The sequence below is a fragment of the Bos taurus genome, chromosome 1 (genome assembly GCF_002263795.3).
Source record: "Bos taurus isolate L1 Dominette 01449 registration number 42190680 breed Hereford chromosome 1, ARS-UCD2.0, whole genome shotgun sequence".
In the NCBI taxonomy this organism is placed as follows: domain Eukaryota; kingdom Metazoa; phylum Chordata; class Mammalia; order Artiodactyla; family Bovidae; genus Bos; species Bos taurus.
The window spans coordinates 3,150,121-3,168,100 of record NC_037328.1 but is presented as its reverse complement, the minus strand read 5'-3'; the positions used below and the strand labels follow the sequence as shown (position 1 = coordinate 3,168,100).

Below are 17,980 nucleotides of genomic sequence, written 5' to 3'. Positions count from 1 at the left end.
GAAGCAGCAAGAGCTCCTGGAAGCCGCTTACGCGCGGGTCCCCTCCCCTTTCTCAGCTCTCACACCGTATCGCAGAAGGACCAGCATTTCCACTTCTAGCCAGGAGAGACACAGGAAAGAGACTCATCTGTCCAACTGAAAAAACAACTGAAGGCACGAACTAAGGATTTTCAAGACACTGCACGTGGAGCAACAGAGGACGGTGATCCCTGAAGACAGGAGACCAGGTGCCCCTCCGATCGCTGCAGCTCACACCTGGAGAGTTCCCAGGCCATGCACAGTGGGGCAAACCGAGGCAGAGCCCAGGCAGCTCTGAGTTGAGGGCACAGAGCGGCGGGGGGCCTGGGAGGCCAAGTGGCCGGAGTGCACGAGGCCGAGCCCGAGAGAAGAGTGCTCCACCGAGAGGATGCCCGTCGGCAAGCACGTGTGAGCAAGCCACCCCAGGCTGGGAAAGAACCACCCAGAGGGCTCAGCAGAGACAACCCCAGGCTCCCACCAGCCAGGGCCAAGTCCCCGCAGCACCCAGGGACAAGGTAGCAGGCTCAGGGCATGTCACCTCACTTGTGCGGCAAAGGTCCTTCCAGACTAAATGTTGCTTGGTCCCAACTAACAGAGCTTATAAGCAACACTGGAAAGGATCAAACCATTTCTAAGAAACTTGAATGTGTACTAGAACAAAGCTGAACAACATTTCACAAGAATAACAAAATACCCAGCCCCAAAGGAGGTAAAACTCACAATGTCTGGCTTCCAGTAAAAACTGCCAGACAGTCAAACAAGCAGGAACATGGCCCATTGTGAAGAGAAAAACTTACTATTTGGAAATGACTTGTAAATGACACAGATAACAGAATTAGTAGACAAAGACATTTATAAAGTTAGCAGCACTGAATTCTACATGCTCAGGAAACCAGAGGATGGACTTCCCTGGTGGTTCAGTGGTAAAGAATCTGCCTGGGAGATGCAGGTTCAATCCCTGGTCTGGGAAAATCCCACTTGCCTTGGAGCAACTAAGTCCGTGGGCCACAACTAATGAGCCTGTGCTCTAGAGCCCGGGAACTACAGCAACTGAGCCTGCACGCCACAACTAGAGAAAAGGCCGTGCAGCCATGAAGACCCAGCACAGCTAAAAATATACAAATAAATGAAAAGAAGCTAGAGGAAAGACTGGGTGTGTTAAGTAGAGACATGGAAGATAAGAAAATCCTAGTCAGGCTTCTCGAGATAAATTTTGAATTTCTGAAATGAAAAATGCACTGGATGAATTGTTGACAGCGTAAACTGGTGCAGTCACTAAGAAGAACAGAATGGAGGTTTCTTTAAACAATTAAAAATAGAGCTAACATATGCTTCGGTAATCCCACTCCTGGGCGTGTATCTGCAGACAACCGTAATTGGAAAAGATACACGCACCCTAATGTTCACTGCAGCACTACTCACAGTAACTAAGACATGGAAGCAAGCTGAATGCCCATCCACAGAGGAACGCATAAAGAAGATGCGGTGCATTTATACAACGGAATATTACTCAGCCATAAAAAAGAACAAAATGCCCCTTGCAGCAACATGGAGATGAACTTAGAGATTATCATACCAACCAAAGTAAGCCCGAGAGAGAGAAATAACATATGATATTGCCTATATGTGGAATCTTTAAAAAAAAAAAGAACTTCTTTATGGTTACCAAAGGACCAGGGAGGAGAAATAAATTAGGAGTATGGAATTAACATACATGCATTACTATATGAGGGAAAAAAGGCCTACCTTATAGCCCAAAGAACTATACTCAATATTTTGTAATAACCTATAAGGGAAAAGAATAGATATATTGTTGTATAACTGAATCATTTTGCTGTATACCTAAAGCTAACACAACATTGTAAATTAACTATACTTCAACAAAACAAACAAAAAAATGTACTAGATAAGCTGATCAGAAGATTAGACACTGCAGAAAAAAAAAATCTGTGAACTTGAAGACACAACAGAATTTAACCAGACTGAAACACAGAGAGAAAAAAGAATTCTAAAACCATGAGCATTTGTGGGACAATTTCAAGCAGGCTAATACATGTGGAAGTGGAGTCCCTGAAAATGAAGAAATAATGGCCAAAACTCTTCCAAATTTGAAAAACTACAAACCTACAGGGCCAAAACAGTCCAAAAAATAAAATAAAATAAAATTATACCCAAGTTTATCATAATCAAATTGCTTGAAAACAATGATTAAAAAAATCTTAGAGGTAGTCTCAAAACATAGACAGGAGCAAAGATAAGAATGGCAGCAGATTTCCTGTTAGAAACAATGCAATCTAGAATCAAGGCATCAACATCTTTAACACACATAAGAAAAAAACTTGTCAACCTAGAACTTTATACCCCATGAAAATCTTTCAGAAGTTAAGACGTTTTAAAAGCTGAAAGAATGGATCACCGACAGCCATGAACTTCAAGAATTCTTAAAAGAAGTGTTTTGGGAAGAAGGAAAATGATAGAATATGGAAATTAAAGAATGAAGAGAACACGAAATGATAACTACAGGATAAACAAAAATATTTAAATCCCTTTAAAAGGTAATTGACAGTTTGAAGCAAAAATAACCACATATTGTGAGATCTTTAACATATGGATGGAAAATTTATGATACTTAAAGCATGAAAGCCAGGAGGGGAAAGAGAGATACTATTTTAAGATGCTTCTACTATCCATGAAGGGGTATAATGGCACTTGAAGGTAAACCACAATACATTGAATATGTATATAATAAACCTTAAAGCAACCAACACACACACACACACGTACATACACTCACAAGCACACAAACTACTGCTAAAAGTCAGTAAATGAAGTGGAATCAGATCAATAATCAACATTAAATGGTATTTACATTCCAATTAAAAAGCATTGGTTCATGGCAAATAGATGGGGGGGAAAAAAAGGAAACAGTGACAGACTTTATTTTTTTGGGCCCCAAAATCACTGTGGATGGTGACTGAAGCCATAAAATTAAGACACGACTGAGACTGAATAACAGTAACATGGTCAGACTAGATGAAGAAACAAAACCCAGTGTCTGCTGTCTACAAGAAACCACTTTTAATCTCAAGATGCAGATTTTAAGTAACAGGATGGAGCAGCGATCATTTTGAAACGTACAGAAACATCAAATCATTATGTTATGCACCAGGAACTAATAATGCTGTAGGTCAACTATAGTTGAAAAACAACAAACAAACAAACCCAGAGGAGAAGAGATCAGATTTGTGGCTACCAGACGCCAAGGGACAGGAGGGAAAAGTGATGAAGGGAGTCAAAACATACAAACTCCCAACTATAATAAATAAGTACTAGGGATATAATGCACAATACAATAAATTTAATTAACACTATTGTATGCTATATAGCAAAGTTGGTAAGAGAGTAAATGCTGAGTTCTCAGCACAAGGAAAACATTTTAAAATATTTCTTTAATTTTATTGTATATGAGGTGTTGGATGCTCACTCAACTGACTGCCGTAATCATTTCATGATGTGTGTTAAGTCAAATCTCTATGCTGAATATCTTAAATTTATACAGTGCTGATGTCAATTATATCTCAGTAAAACTGGAAGGAAAAAAAAGTAAAAGGAAAAAGAATAATTAGAAGACTCTTCTGCTCTAACAGCTTACAGACTAACTTTTCTCATTTCTAACAAGTGACCACTTCTGATGGGAGGGGGGAAAATTTACAAAAGCTTTACAAAGCATCAAACTGAGGGATAAAATTATACTATTTTGGGGAAGATGAGTTATATTTAAGATACACCTACATACCTATTGATCCATAATAAAAACACATAAATAGAATAAGTTTGGGAAAGAGAACATTCTAAACATTTAATATTATACTCACTAAAAATAGCTAGTATTTAGCAGTAATCACGGACACTTTAAAGACAAAAGGATTTTCCGTATGTCCATGAGGAAAAGTCAATTTCATGTTCTGTGGGATCTGTTATCCTCTGGAAGTCTTGGCTTTGTAAAACGTATGGAAAAGAGCTGCCCCTTGACAATTGAAAATATAAAGGTGATCAAAAAACAGAAATACCAGTCGTTTTGTTTAAGAACCTCAAAAATAGCAATTTCCCCTGGTGACAACAAATTTGTCCTGGCTTAATCAGGACAATTATCAAGGATTAAAATGCAAAGCAGTCCACGTTTTAAGGGGTCCAGTGGCAGCGCAGCGGTGCCGTCAGAGCCTCAGCCTCCTCACACCTCCTCTCACACCATCTCCTAGAGGCGGCCTGGCCAGAAAGGCGAGTCCCAGGGAGGGTCCACCGAGGCCCTGTCCACGGCCCTAGAGAGAACCACACAGGGGCCTCCCTGTTCTGTTAAACAGCAACTGAAGGCCTGGTTCTCCTGAGGACAAGCATTTGCTGTGCGAGCATTTGTCACTGCCATGGCAAAAGGCTGGCCCTGCTTCTCAGCCAAGGACTCAAAGGAGAGAAGCAGCAAGGTTAAGGAGACAGGTTCCCATTTTCAGCAAAGGGTTGACACGCAACGCTGAGACTGGTTCTCTCAAGCCTGGCCACCACACCAAAAACCAACCACACACCCAATTTAGGATTACAAAATGTTCGGCAATACTTGGACCCTAGTGCCACCTCAGGAAACAAAAACATGCGTGAAAAACTCCTGCCACACGCGGCATGGATGAACCTCACAAATGCAATGTGGGTAAATGGAGCTTCTACAAAAGAGAGTGTTTAATGTCATTTAAATAAACTTCAAATGTAGGACACTGGCCCCTACTGAGGGAGAAGGCCCCTACTGAGGCCCCCCTGGCCAGCAAGGGGCCTGGGGGGCTGTGGACTATGTTCTGTTCCTTGATCTGACTGGGGGTTTTCCCCCCCAACTCATACATACATAATATGACCTGTATGGGTTTCTATATATCACACTTCAATAAAAGTTTATTTAAAACATTGTTCATGGTCACTTATCCACCAGGGCAAAAGTAAATGCAATAATAACTTAAAAAAAATAACAATATGAAAAAAAGATTGATGACTTAATTCAACCACAATAAGCCTTTGGCCATTATAAATGCTGCTCACAGACTTCTGTTTTATTCAGCTTGTCCCTTTACCGCTAGTTTTCCCCTCCTGATGAATTCGTATGCTTCCCTTTATCAGATGATAAACATTTGTTTAAAATATTCTGCTTCCATTTTGTTGTTGTTGTTGTTCTGGATTATAAGCAAGTAGCCCAGAGCAAAATGTAACGACCTAGTTTTTCTTGGTGTCTTTGGTTTGCATTTCTATTTGCCTATCTATTTCTACACTTTTTTAAAAATTCTACTTTCATGTGAATGATCGTAGTGTAACCGGTATTTTAAGCTAGCGCAAATCCTTTCTGGTAGACATGATCTGCAAATGTTATAACAATAAAATGTAAAATGGGCTGTATTTCCCTAACTTGAAAGAACATTTACTAGTTATCTCTCTTCACAAAAGGCCTTTCAGATCCTGTCCTTCCCCTACCCTCCTTTGCCCCAAAAGGGCAATATTCAAGATCCTGAGAACAACAGTCCTGATTTTACTATTTCTCTATTAAAGTGTTTTCCAAGCCTCTACCTTCTGCCTCCTAAATGCTCTATTGAAAATTAGGGCAACAGACTAAATGACTTGCAGTAATTCACTGAAGTTGCATCATATTTTTAGACTGTGGAAAATCTATTTTCATATTTGATGAGAAACAGACTTAGCCGGCACAGCCAAAGCATGGGGGAATCAAAGAGCGTAGTAGACATGGCTCCCCAGTTACTGGTAATAGTCACCGCTGGCCATCATCATCACTTGACATGCACACTTGCTCTCTTGCAAAGAAGATTCGGCTCAGCCACAGAACCTGGTGACCAAGGCAGGGGTTTGCTCTGAGAACACAGCCCTCTCATTCTTCTGTGAGGAACTGAAGGGCAGTGGTGGAGGATCAGCAAATCTGGTCGCAAGGAGCAACATTTGAGTATAAAAAGATGTCAAGTTTAGGAAATTCCCCAGTGGTCCAGGGGTTATAGACTCAGAGCTTTCACTGCGTGGGCCCAGGGTTCAAACCCTAGGCGGGGAACTAAGATCCCACAAGCTGCATGGCCGGTGGCGGGGGAGGGCGGCGGGGAAGAGATATCAAATTTAAAAAAGGAGAACAGAAGAGTGATCAGTGAGGCATGGTCTCTCAGGGCACCTAATCTATGCAGCCGTGGCAACCAGGAGGTAGATGTCAGGGACCCTCTCAGGCAGCACAATGACTGGTCCCCACGATGCATCAGAGGGAGCCTAACACAGCAGATGGATGAGGCTCCCGCTTGGGGCCACGTGAAGAGTGGTAACGACCACCCCTGCCCTCCCAGCCAGGAAGTGTCAGTGCAGGGGAGCCGGGACTCCCCTGGCTGGTGGTCACTGGGAGAAGGGATGAGGAGGAGAGATGGTGGATTGACAAATGGGGGGCTGGATCAGAACATCTGCAGGCAAACCAACGTGGCTGGACCTACACTCCACACCTTATACACAAATTAACTCAAAAGAGGCCACAGACTCAAATATAAAGGCTACAACAATGAAACTTTCAGAAATAAACATTGGAGAAATTCTTTGGGATGGAGGGATGGGCAAAGAGTTCTTAAGACTTGACACCAAAAGCTTGACCCATAAAAGGGAAAACAGATAAACTAGACCTCATCAAAACTGAAGACTTCTGCTCTTTGAAGAAGGGTGTTAAGAAGGTGAAAAGATAAGCTTACACACTGGGAGAAAATATTTGCAAACCACGTATCAAACAAAGGACTCATACCTACAATATATAAAGAACCCTCAAGACCCAACAGTAAAAACAAATAAAACCCATCAGGATAAATGGGCAAAAGACATGAATTGACATTTCACCAAAAAAGATTATAGATGGCAAGTAAGTCATAAGATGTTCAACATCATTAGCTATTAGGAAAATGCAAATACACACCATACTGAGATAGCATTACACACCAATTGTTGACAAAATGCCCCACACCAGCAGACCCGACCAGCCTGGGAATCAGACCCCCGTCTTCACCAGTGTGCACCTGGACATGTTTCTGTTCTTTCTCTCTCCCCAACCCATTTACCTGCGAAGATTCCCACCCTCAGGGTAGCAGATACAAAAGGCCATTTCACAGATATACTTAAACCAAGAGAAAGCCAACCTTAGCAGGCTCTCACTCGTTGTCAAAGACAAAATCTCTCATTTCAGTGAGAACTCAGAACTTTTGCCATTACAGTTAGGAAAACATGAAAGACACACCCAGATTTTTAAATTATAATTAAAAACAACAACAACCGTGTATTCAAAACATTAACTGTTACTTTGCTGAAAATCAATGGAAGGAAAAAGGTGAGAAGGCAGTTGAAGATCCTTCAAGAATTATTTTCAAGATTCAGGTCCTAATCTGGTAATTATGCGGGATTCCCAGGTGGCACAACAGTAAAGAATTTGCCGGCCAATGAGACAGACACAGGAGACGCAGGTTCAATCCCTGATCAGGAAGATCCTCTGGAGGAGGAAATGGCAACCCACTCTAGTCTTCTTGCCTGGGGAATCCCATGGACAGAGGAGCCTGGTGGGTTACAGTCGACGGGGTTGCCAAGACTCAGACATGACTGAGTGACTAGGCACATGCACTGGTAATTATGGTAAAAATTATGACCCCTCCACCCACTCTGGAAGACTGCAGTTACCTGGCCTGGTCAGTTCACTGAAGAGATGAAGGAGGAAACAGGGGTCATAAAGGTCCCCGAGATCCACCGTGCTCCGGTCTCTAAATATCGGCTCCTGTGCATCCTGAAACAGCCCGAGACAGACAGAAACATGCAGGTCAGCCTCGTAAATGTGACCCCACGTGGATGTTTGCCCACTATCACTCAGAGTTCAAATTATTTTGAATATTCAAGTGTACTAAAAAAATGTTTCTATACAAAACAACAAACAGCTTGTACGTGAAATGATACCTTTGATATTTGCTTTGTGGAAAGAAGTTATAAATGAAGTTAAGTGTGGCCAGTGCTGACAACTGATGAAACTGGCTTATGGGTATATGGGTTCTGTCTCTATACCTTTGTAAATGGTTCCAGTTTTACTCATAAGAAGTCAACAAATCACAAGCAAAACAGCGCTCATATTTCACAGTGGCTAAAGCCGGATGGCTCCGCCCCGGGGCCCCCCCGCACCTCGGGGGGCAGCAGCCTCCGGTTCTGGGGGAAGTGGAGGATGGTCTTCATCATGCGGTCACGATCCAGCAGGCGGAGGATGTCCCCAACGCTCGGTTGCTGCCATAGTGACTTGCCCAGGCTCCGGCACGTCTTCTGATGCTCCACGGCCGATGGGCCCCACAGCAGTACCCTAGAGCCAGCGGTCACAGAGGTGATGATGGTGGAGACCACCGTGGGCAGCTTTGTTGGGCAGCTGACATGCCAAGTGTAAGATGTTCTATCCCCATCATAACGTAGGGGGAGGTGGGAGTGATGGAGAGGCTGATGACAATAAGGGTGGGGGTGACACTGTTGGAGATGACGGAGGCCAACGCTTGTGGAGGGGCTATGATGTGCCAGGCCCTCGTCTAAGTCTGTGTATTAATCCACTTAATCTGCACAAGAATCCTGTAAGTGAAAGTTGCTCAGTCATGTCTGACTCTGTGCAACCCCATAGACTATACAGTCCATGGAATTCTCCAGGTCAGAATACTGGAGTGGGTAGCCATTCCCTTCTCCAAGGGATCTTCCCAATTCAAGGATCGAACCAGGGTCTCCTGCCTTGCAGGCAGATTCTTTACCAACTGAGCTATGAGGGGGGCCCAAGAATCCCATGAGGTAGGTACTATTATCATCCATATTGGGGGAAAAGAGACACAGAGAAGATCTGGGAAGTTGGTCAGCTGGTCTCCTGCCCAGCTGGTAAGTGGCAGAGCAGGAATTCAAATCTGGAGAGTCCGGGCTGGGCATAGCGGCAGAATCCTGGCAGTTCGACGATGCTCTACTTATATAAACCCTTCCCCGTTCCCACACAGCCGTGAGCAGACCAGGTGCGCTCACACAGCCTGTGAGCCATCCCCACCTCTGCTGCTAAGTCACTTCAGTCGTGTCCGACTCTGTGCGACCCCATAGACGGCAGCCCACCAGGCTCCCCCGTCCCTGGGATTCTCCAGGCAAGAACACTGGAGTGGGTTGCCATTTCCTTCTCAAATGCATGAAAGTGAAAAGTGAAAGTGAAGTCACTCAGTTGTGTCCGACCCTCAGCGACCCCATGGACTGCAGCCTTCCAGGCTCCTCCATCCATGGGATTTTCCAGGCAAGAGTACTGGAGTGGGGTGCCATTGCCTTCTCCGTCCCCACCTCTAGGGTCCCCCATTTCCACTTTTCACACCACCGGTTGCGATGGAAACTGCCCAGTGAGGTCACCTTGCCTTCCTCCTGGAAAGTGACCTAACCCATTTGAACCCGGGGGCACCCCTGTGGACTTTGTGACCCGAGAGGGGTTTTCTGATGCCGAGGGGTGGATGGGTGGACGGCTCGCTTGTCCTCGTGAGTGAAACCACTCCTATTTTCTCTCCTCTCCCTCATGTACCCAGGGGCTGTTTAGTTCAGAAAGAATACAACTGATACAGCACCAACTGCAAGGCTAGCAAGAGGGTGAGGCTGTGGGGTTGAGGGAAGGAGAGAGAATGTTTATTCACGACCTGGGTGTTCTGAAGATGCAGAAAAGGGTTTTTTTTTAACTGTTTGTTGTCTTTTTTTGGGAAGGGGATGGGCAGTGGGGGTGGTTAATACATCTTTAATCTTCAAAAAAAAAGTATTCTAGAAGGGAAATATTTTTCCCCTTCCCTGCAGAGTTCTCCTGAACTATTTTTCTTGGCCCAGTCAGCTAACTTCCTGTCTCAGTACACAGAGCTCTTCCTTTGTACTGGGCAGAGGCTGGGGTGCTGGTCTCAAACTAAGGAGACAAGAGACCAGGGCAGCGAAAGAGGACCTCAAACGCCGCCTACGAACAGCTGAGCCCCAGGCCCTGGGGAGCTGGGCTCAAAGCTGTGCTGGCCAAGGAGCAAGCAGCCCCTGGGAACCTGGGAGAGACAGACAGACACAGAGAGAAAGACTGAAAGAAAAGAGACAGACACAGCACACGTGCACACACACAGACAGGGAGGAGAGTGGAATAAACACCCAGCCAGCACGCCCCACTCCTCCCCACACCCATACCCAAGTCCCTCCCACCTAAAGGCCAGCACGAGGCGAAAAGCGTTCAGAAAAATCAGCTAAACGACCCCTGAGTCGGGAGGGAGACACACACGGTCGGCCAGCGGGGCGCCCGGCGCACACAGGCCCGGCCGTCGGTGGCCGTCCTCACGGGCAGAGGGCAGAGCAGGCCCGCCGGCGCTGCAGAGCAAGCAGAGGGGTCCCCCGCCCGCGTTTACCCCCGAGGCTGGCCCAGGTGTGGAGCGCCCTGTGCAGGGCCTTCAGGGTCTGCTGCTTGAAGTCGCCAGCCCAGCACCCACCTGAAGCTGACGAGGCTGTGGTTGTTCTGTTCGTAGGCCCGGAGGAGAAGTAAGATCTTCTGGTCTGAAATCAGTTGAGGGTCAGTTTACAAAGCCTCCTGGTGGCTCTCCTCGAGGCCTCACAAATACTTCTGGCAACAGCAGCAGGTGCCCATACCCTGAAGCCACACCCCCTGGTCCCTGTGGCCCCAGGTCACAGCACTCTGTCCCCACATTCCTGGGCCCCATCCCTCGATCCCGACACTCTCCTGAGTCACAGCGCCCTGTCCCACACCCCCAGGTCCCAACCCTGGTCCCCACACTCTCCTGAGTCACAGCGCCCTGTCCCACACCACCAGGTCCCACCCCTGGTCCCCACACTCTCCTGAGTCACAGCGCCCTGTCTCACAGCCCCACGTCCCACCCCCTGGTCCCCACTCCCTCCTGGGTCCCACCCCCGGTCCCCACACCCTCCTGGGTCCCACCCCCCGTCTCCACACTCTCCTGGGTCCCACCCCCGGTCCCCACACCCTCCTGCGTCCCACCCACCGTCCCCACACTCACCCAGGATGCTGAGTGAGGCACCATAGGCCCCGAGGAGCACTGCGAAGTGGCTGCTTGCACACACAGAGGGGCACAGCCGCACCACCACCGCCATCAGGTCCACCAGCGCTTCTGGAAGAAAACACCACAGAGCTGCCCAGCAGTGCAGGGCTGCACAGGTGCAGAGTCCCAGCGGAAGAGGAAGTGCTTCTGGGAACATAAATGCTTGAGATACCCTTCTTTGGACAACACCAGGCTGAGAACCGCACCTAGTCCTTCCCTACATTTTCGTTGTTTTTTTTTTTTTTTTAAGTAAAAGCACCTTAATAACCATCTCTCTCCCTAGGTCTTTGGTACCAGCCTCTCCTCAGTCTCTTCCCAAACTCTGAGCCAACAGATTTAAAAACCTAAACCTTTTTCTCCATGATTATGTTACCAAAATCTCTAGTATTTCTACTCTTGCTTGAAAAGGGGGAGAGCCTTTTGACTTTTCTCTACTGACTACAGTAGGACAGTATGAAAAGGCAAAATGATAGGACACTGAAAGAGGAGCTCCCCAAGTCAGTAGGTGCCCAATATGCTACTGGAGATCAATGGAGAAATGACTCCAGAAAGAACGAAGGGATGCAGCCAAAGCAAAAACAACACCCAGTTGTGGATGGGACTGGTGATAGAAGCAAGGTCCGATGCTCTAAAGAGCAATATTGCATAGGAACCTGGAATGTCAGGTCCATGAATCAAGGCAAACTGGAAGTGGTCAAACAGGAGGTGGCAAGAGTGAACGTCGACATTCTAGGAATCAGCAAACTAAAATGGACGGGAATGGGTGAATTTAACTCAGATGACCATATATCTACTACTGCGGGCAAGAATCCCTCAGAAGAAATGGAGTAGCCATCATGGTCAACAAAAGAGTCTGAAATGCAGTACTTGGATGCAAGCTCAAAAACGACAGAATGATCTCTGTTCATTTCCAAGGCAAACCATTCAATATCACAGTAATCCAAGTCTATGCCCCAACGAGTAATGCTGAAGAAGCTAAAGTTGAACGGTTCTATGAAGACCTACAAGACCTTTTAGAACTAACACCCAAAAAAGATGTCCTTTTCATTATAGGGGACTGGAACGCAAAAGTAGGAAGTCAAGAAACACCTGGAGTAACAGGCACATTTGGCCTTGGAAAACGGAATGAAGCAGGGCAAAGGCTAATAGAATTTTGCCAAGAGAATACACTGGTCATAGCAAACACCCTCTTACAACAATATAAGAGAAGACTTTACACATGGACATCACCAGATGGTCAACACCAAAATCAGACTGATTATATTCTTCGCAGCCAAAGATGGAGAAGCTCTATAGTCAGCAAAAACAAGATTGAGAGCTGACTGTGGCTCAGATCAGGAACTCCTTATTGCCAAATTCAGACTTAAATTGAAGAAAGTAGGGAAAACCACTAGACCATTCAGGTATGACCTAAATCAAATCCCTTATGATTATACAGTGGAAGTGAGAAATAGATTTAAGGGACTAGATCTGATAGATAGACTGCCTGATGATCTATGGACAGAGGTTTGTGACATTGTGCAGAAGACAGGGATCAAGACCATCCCCATGAAAAAGAAATGCAAAAAAGCAAATTGGCTGTCTGGGGAGGCCTTACAAATAGCTGTGAAAAGAAGAGAAGCAAAAAGCAAAGGAGAAAAGGAAAGATAGAAGCATCTGAATGCAGAGTTCCAAAGAACAGCAAGAAGACATAAGAAAGCCTTCAGCAATCAATGCAAACAAATAGAGGAAAACAACAGAATGGGAAAGACTAGAGATCTCTTCAAGAAAATTAGAGATACCAATGGAACATTTCATGCAAAGATAGGCTCGATAAAGGACAGAAATGGTATGGCCCTAACAGAAGCAGAAGATATTAAGAAGAGGTGGCAAGAATACACAGAAGAACTGTACTAAAAAGATCTTCACGACCAAGATAATCACGATGGTGTGATCACTCACCTAGAGCCAGACATCCTGGAATGTGAAGTCAAGTGGGCCTTAGAAAGCATCACTATGAACAAAGCTAGTGGAGGTGATGGAATTCCAGTTGAACTGTTCCAAATCCTGAAAGACGATGCTGCGAAAGTGCTGCACTCAATATGCCAGCAAATTTGGAAAACTCAGCAGTGGCCATGGGACTGGAAAAGGTCAGTTTTCATTCCAATCCCAAAGAAAGGCAATGCCAAAGAATGCTTAAACTATAGCACAATTGCACTCATCTCACACGCTAGTAAAGTAATGCTCAAAATTCTCCAAGCCAGGTTTCAGCAATATGTGAACCGTTAACTTCCAGATGTTCAAGCTGGATTTAGAAAAGGCAGAGGAACCAGAGATCAAATTGCCAACATCCGCTGGATCATCAAAAAAGCAAGAGAGTTCCAGAAAAACATCTATTTCTGCTTTATTGACTATGCCAAAGCCTTTGACTGTGTGGATCACAATAAACTGTGGAAAATTCTGAAAGAGATGGGAATACCAGACCACCTGATCTGCCTCTTGAGAAACCTGTATGCAGGTCAGGAAGCAACTGGACATGGAATAACAGACTGGTTCCAAATAGGAAAAGGAGTTCGTCAAGGCTGTATATTGTCATCCTGCTTATTTAACTTCTATGCAGAGTACATCATGAGAAATGCTGGGCTGGAAGAAGCACAAGCTGGAATCAAGATTGCCGGGAGAAATATCAATAACCTCAGATATGCAGATGACACCACCGTTATGGCAGAAAGAGGAACTAAAAAGCCTCTTGATGAAGGTGAAAGAGGAGAGTGAAAAGTTGGCTTAAAACTCAACATTCAGAAAACTAAGATCATGGCATCTGGTCCCATCACTTCATGGGAAATTGATGGGGAAACAGTGTCAGACTTTATTTTTCTGGGCTTCAAAATCACTGCAGATGGTGATTGCAGCCATGAAATTAAAAGATGCTTACTCCTTGGAAGGAAAGTTATGATCAACCTAGATAGCATATTGAAAAGCAGAGACATTACTTTGCCAACAAAGGTCCATCTAGTCAAGGCTATGGTTTTTCCTGTGGTCATGTATGGATGTGAGAGTTGGACTGTGAAGAAAACTGAGCACCGAAGAATTGATGCTTTTGAACTGTGGTGTTGGAGAAGACTCTTGAGAGTGTCTTGGACTGCAAGGAGATCCAACCAGTCCATTCTAAAGGAGATTGGTCCTGGGATTTCTTTGGAAGGACTGATGCTGAAGCTGAAACTCCAATACTTTGGCCACCTCACGCGAAGTTATCTCATTGGAAAAGACTCTGATGCTGAGAGGGATTGGGGGCAGGAGGAGAAGGGGACGACAGAGGATGAGATGGCTGGATGGCATTACCGACTCAATGGACGTGGGTTTGGGTGAACTCCGGGAGTTGGTGATGGACAGGGAGGCCTGGCGTAGTGCGATTCATGGGGTCTCAAAGAGTTGAACATGACTGAGTGACTGAACTGAACTGAACTAAACACTAGGAACTTGGTAATGGTCCTCTCCAATTCAGCAGTTTATTACAGTTGGCTCTGCAGCGATCTCTCACACTTAGGAGATGTCAACTTGTCTGTGAACAACAGGGTGTGACTTCAGGAGGGCAGGACCCATCAGACCTCTGCCATCTCCCACAGCCTTCACCATGCAAAGTAGGCGCTCAGTGAACTGGCAAGGAAGGAGCCGAAGCTGGGGCTGTAAGAAAGAGGCCCCAGCAGGGACTCATTGCCCTTGATCAACGTTTCAGTCACCACATTAAGACAGCTCACACAGGTGAACAGTTTCTCCCAGGTCAGACACCCCCTCTTAACTTTCCATAACTCCCAGGTTTTAACACTCGCTCATGATATGGCAGAAGACCTCAAACCTGACTCCCGTAAGCCAGAATAGGCTCTAAAAAGAGGTGTGCATTTGCTCTGTGAACCTGAAATCAGAGGAAACACTTCTAGAGCTTGAATCTCACAGAAACGAAATGTTCAGATCATTGTTGTCATTTAGTTGCTCAGTCGTGTCTGACTCTTTGCGACCTCGTGGCCTGTAGCCTGCCAGGCTCCTCTGTCCATGGGATTTTCCAGGCAAGAATACTGGAGTGGGCTGCCAGTCCCTTCTCCAGGGCATCTTTCTCCTGATTGGCAGGAAGATTCGTCACCACTGACCACCTGGGGAAGACTTCCATGGGATCTTCCCAGTCCAGGGATCAAACCCGCATTTCCTGCATTGGCAGGTGGATCTTTTATCACTAAGCCACCCGGGAAGCCCACATAAAATGTTTGGATACTGCTTGGGTAACGCTTCCTCAGCTCTGAGAACACGTGGCCGCTTAGCTCCGGTGTACAGCTAGCTTGATGGAATCAGAAAAGAAACTGTCTGGAGTGGGGCATGGGGTGAGGAGGCACCTCTCACGGGGGTGTCTGCGGGCTCCTCCTCTGTGGTCCTCAGCAGGGTGGGCAGGAACAGGGAGTGCTGGGTGAGCATCATGTGGACCACCGGGAGCTGGGTGAGCTGCGAGCACACGGGGCTTTCCGGGAGATACAACAGCTGCGTGGCGGCACGGAGGGCTTCCAAAAACGCGCGGTCCTGATACCGAAACCTAGGAGGCAAGAACCAAAGGGGAAACGGCGTCACAAACAATAAGAAAACCTTTTTTTTTCTCAGCATTTTATTAAGGAGATCACCTTTGAGGCCAAAGGTGAGAATCCTAGAGCGCACAGTCATTCACCATCATCCCGACTGCCCGTCGCGCACCGAGCCGGCCCACGTCACAGGGAGCGCTTCTGAAACCAGGGGCAGGACGGAGCTCGCTTCCCTTCCTGACAGTGCAGACGCCCAGGGAACTTCCTGCTTAGCTGAAATGCCAGGGGGCAGCCTGAATAAAGATGACCCTCAGCCCCCCTGCCAGGGCAGCCTCCTTCCTTCCTTTCAGCTCCTCAAAACACCCCTCTAACGGCTCAGAAGTTCTCATCTTAAATCCCTTCAGAACCAATGAAGGAAATGATAACATCACACTCTGCAAAAGAAGGTTTCAGTCATATGTGAATATTGTTAAGAAGCACTGGGCACTCTGTGAGCATTCTAGAAACACAAAGCAACCAAAGACTCAAAGAAATGTCGCCAGGTCACGAAGGCAAGCCTCGGTTACCATTAACCTCCAACCTGCCTTCACTTATTTTCTTCTTAGTGTTTCTCCATTTCAGATCGGTGGGTATAATTAGGGAAATGAAAATTAGAGCCACAATGAGACACTGTTTCATGACTACCTGAGTGGCAAAAAGAAAGTCTGACTGCATGAACTGCTGGTGAGCATGTGAGGACAAAATGAGCTTCCACTCTGTGTTACGACAAGAAAACCTTGGGGAACAAACAAAAATCTAGTAGAACTGAAGCTGTGCCCACAGTAAGAGCCAGTGGGTGCCCCCTCACCCAGAAAAATCTGGCACGCGGGCACAAGGAGACATGAAACATTCACTGTCAGGACGGAAGGGAGGCGGGAAGGAGAGAGGGGAGGCTCCGTCCGTCAGCAGGGGACCAGCCAAATGAATGGGGCACAGTCAGAAGACAGAATGCCCCCGGGCAGCGGGAAGGAATGACCGGGATCATCTCACGTACCAACGAGGGTCTCAACAAGGGTCACCCGAAAACTTCTGAGTGCACCAAAGGGACAGTAAATTGATACATCCGTGTACAATGTCAAACACAAAAAACACTGTGGTTTGTTGTCTAGAGATATACTGACATGCAACCAAAGTGTTAAAAACACATAGGGCCATGACAGAGTCAACCTCAGAACGACGACACTTGGACGAGGGAGGGAAGAGAGTCCATGAGGACAGAGAAAACTGTCGGTCTTTACTACATCTGGGTGCTACTATATTACTCTCTGCACACCTCTGGCTTTTAAAAAAATACTTGTTGTTTAAAGTCTGCTTGTCCCACCCTCGTTAGAAGCACACGTGTAACACGGGGCAGGGCGTTTCCCTCCCCAGCACTGCTGTCTCCTCCGCCCCAAATGAGAGCAGCACCAGCTGCACCACCTCCTCTGCAATAACAGCTCCGACCCCACCCCGAGCAAAGACACTCACTGCCTTACTGAGCCGCCCCAAGAAAACAAATTCGACTTACTTGAGTCCGGTCTTCACAAATTTCTGCCAATCACCAGGGTCAACTTCATTAAGTGAATTCTAGGAATAAAGTAAGTGAGAAATACATGTAGAATATCTGAATTAACTTAAAATAGAGGACATGGGATTTAAACTACAGCCTTTCAGTAAATATAGACTACAGTTACTGAAGCAATTCACAAAAGCAAGCAGTTCTCTCTTCCTTTGACTTTTTTAAATTGTTATTTCCACTAGTACTTCTGTCATTTTATTAGATACCTATGGTCACCAGTGACCGAAAGGAAATTCCCGAACAGTTCTGTAACTTCCGCTTTGTCCACCACACCAAATAGCACTGACTGATTCGCAACACACACACGGGTGTAGCCACATGTGACTGCTTAAACACAAGAGTGAACATCCACCCAGGGCAAGACCACTGCGTCCTAACAGGCCTGTCAGAGGCCCACAGCCCCTGCCGTGGAGACAGTCTCCAAACACGCTCCGTGATGTCACACCACAAGAGTGGCTGCTCTGGCGGGGAGGGGACAGACCAGGAAAAAGCACGAGAGAGCTTTCTGGAATGATGAAAACCCTGGGTAGGACTCTGGGGTGTAGGGGTGTGTACTTGCCAATGGTACACTACACACTTACAATCTTATACTGCACGAGATGAAGGCACACTTTGATTACAAGCAAAGGTCTATGGGGAGGCTATTGATAGCAGGGTGGCTGTGCATGTGTGGGGGTGGGGCACACAGGAACTCGGTACTTCCT

The 17,980-nt window shown here is 46.3% G+C and overlaps 1 protein-coding gene across 1 annotated transcript in view; it reads right to left on the bottom strand.

Annotated features, from left to right (window-relative positions):
* Positions 1-17,980, bottom strand: part of URB1 (URB1 ribosome biogenesis homolog) — a 77,078-nt gene that overhangs the window by 12,240 nt on the left and 46,858 nt on the right. Inside the window, exons 25-30 of the mRNA NM_001205980.1 lie at positions 17,226-17,284; positions 15,503-15,696; positions 11,097-11,207; positions 10,554-10,617; positions 8,236-8,407; positions 7,747-7,849 (exon numbers count right to left, since the gene is read on the bottom strand). Of these exons, the coding sequence (NP_001192909.1) occupies positions 7,747-7,849; positions 8,236-8,407; positions 10,554-10,617; positions 11,097-11,207; positions 15,503-15,696; positions 17,226-17,284 (703 nt within the window). The remainder of the gene's footprint in view (positions 1-7,746; positions 7,850-8,235; positions 8,408-10,553; positions 10,618-11,096; positions 11,208-15,502; positions 15,697-17,225; positions 17,285-17,980) is intronic.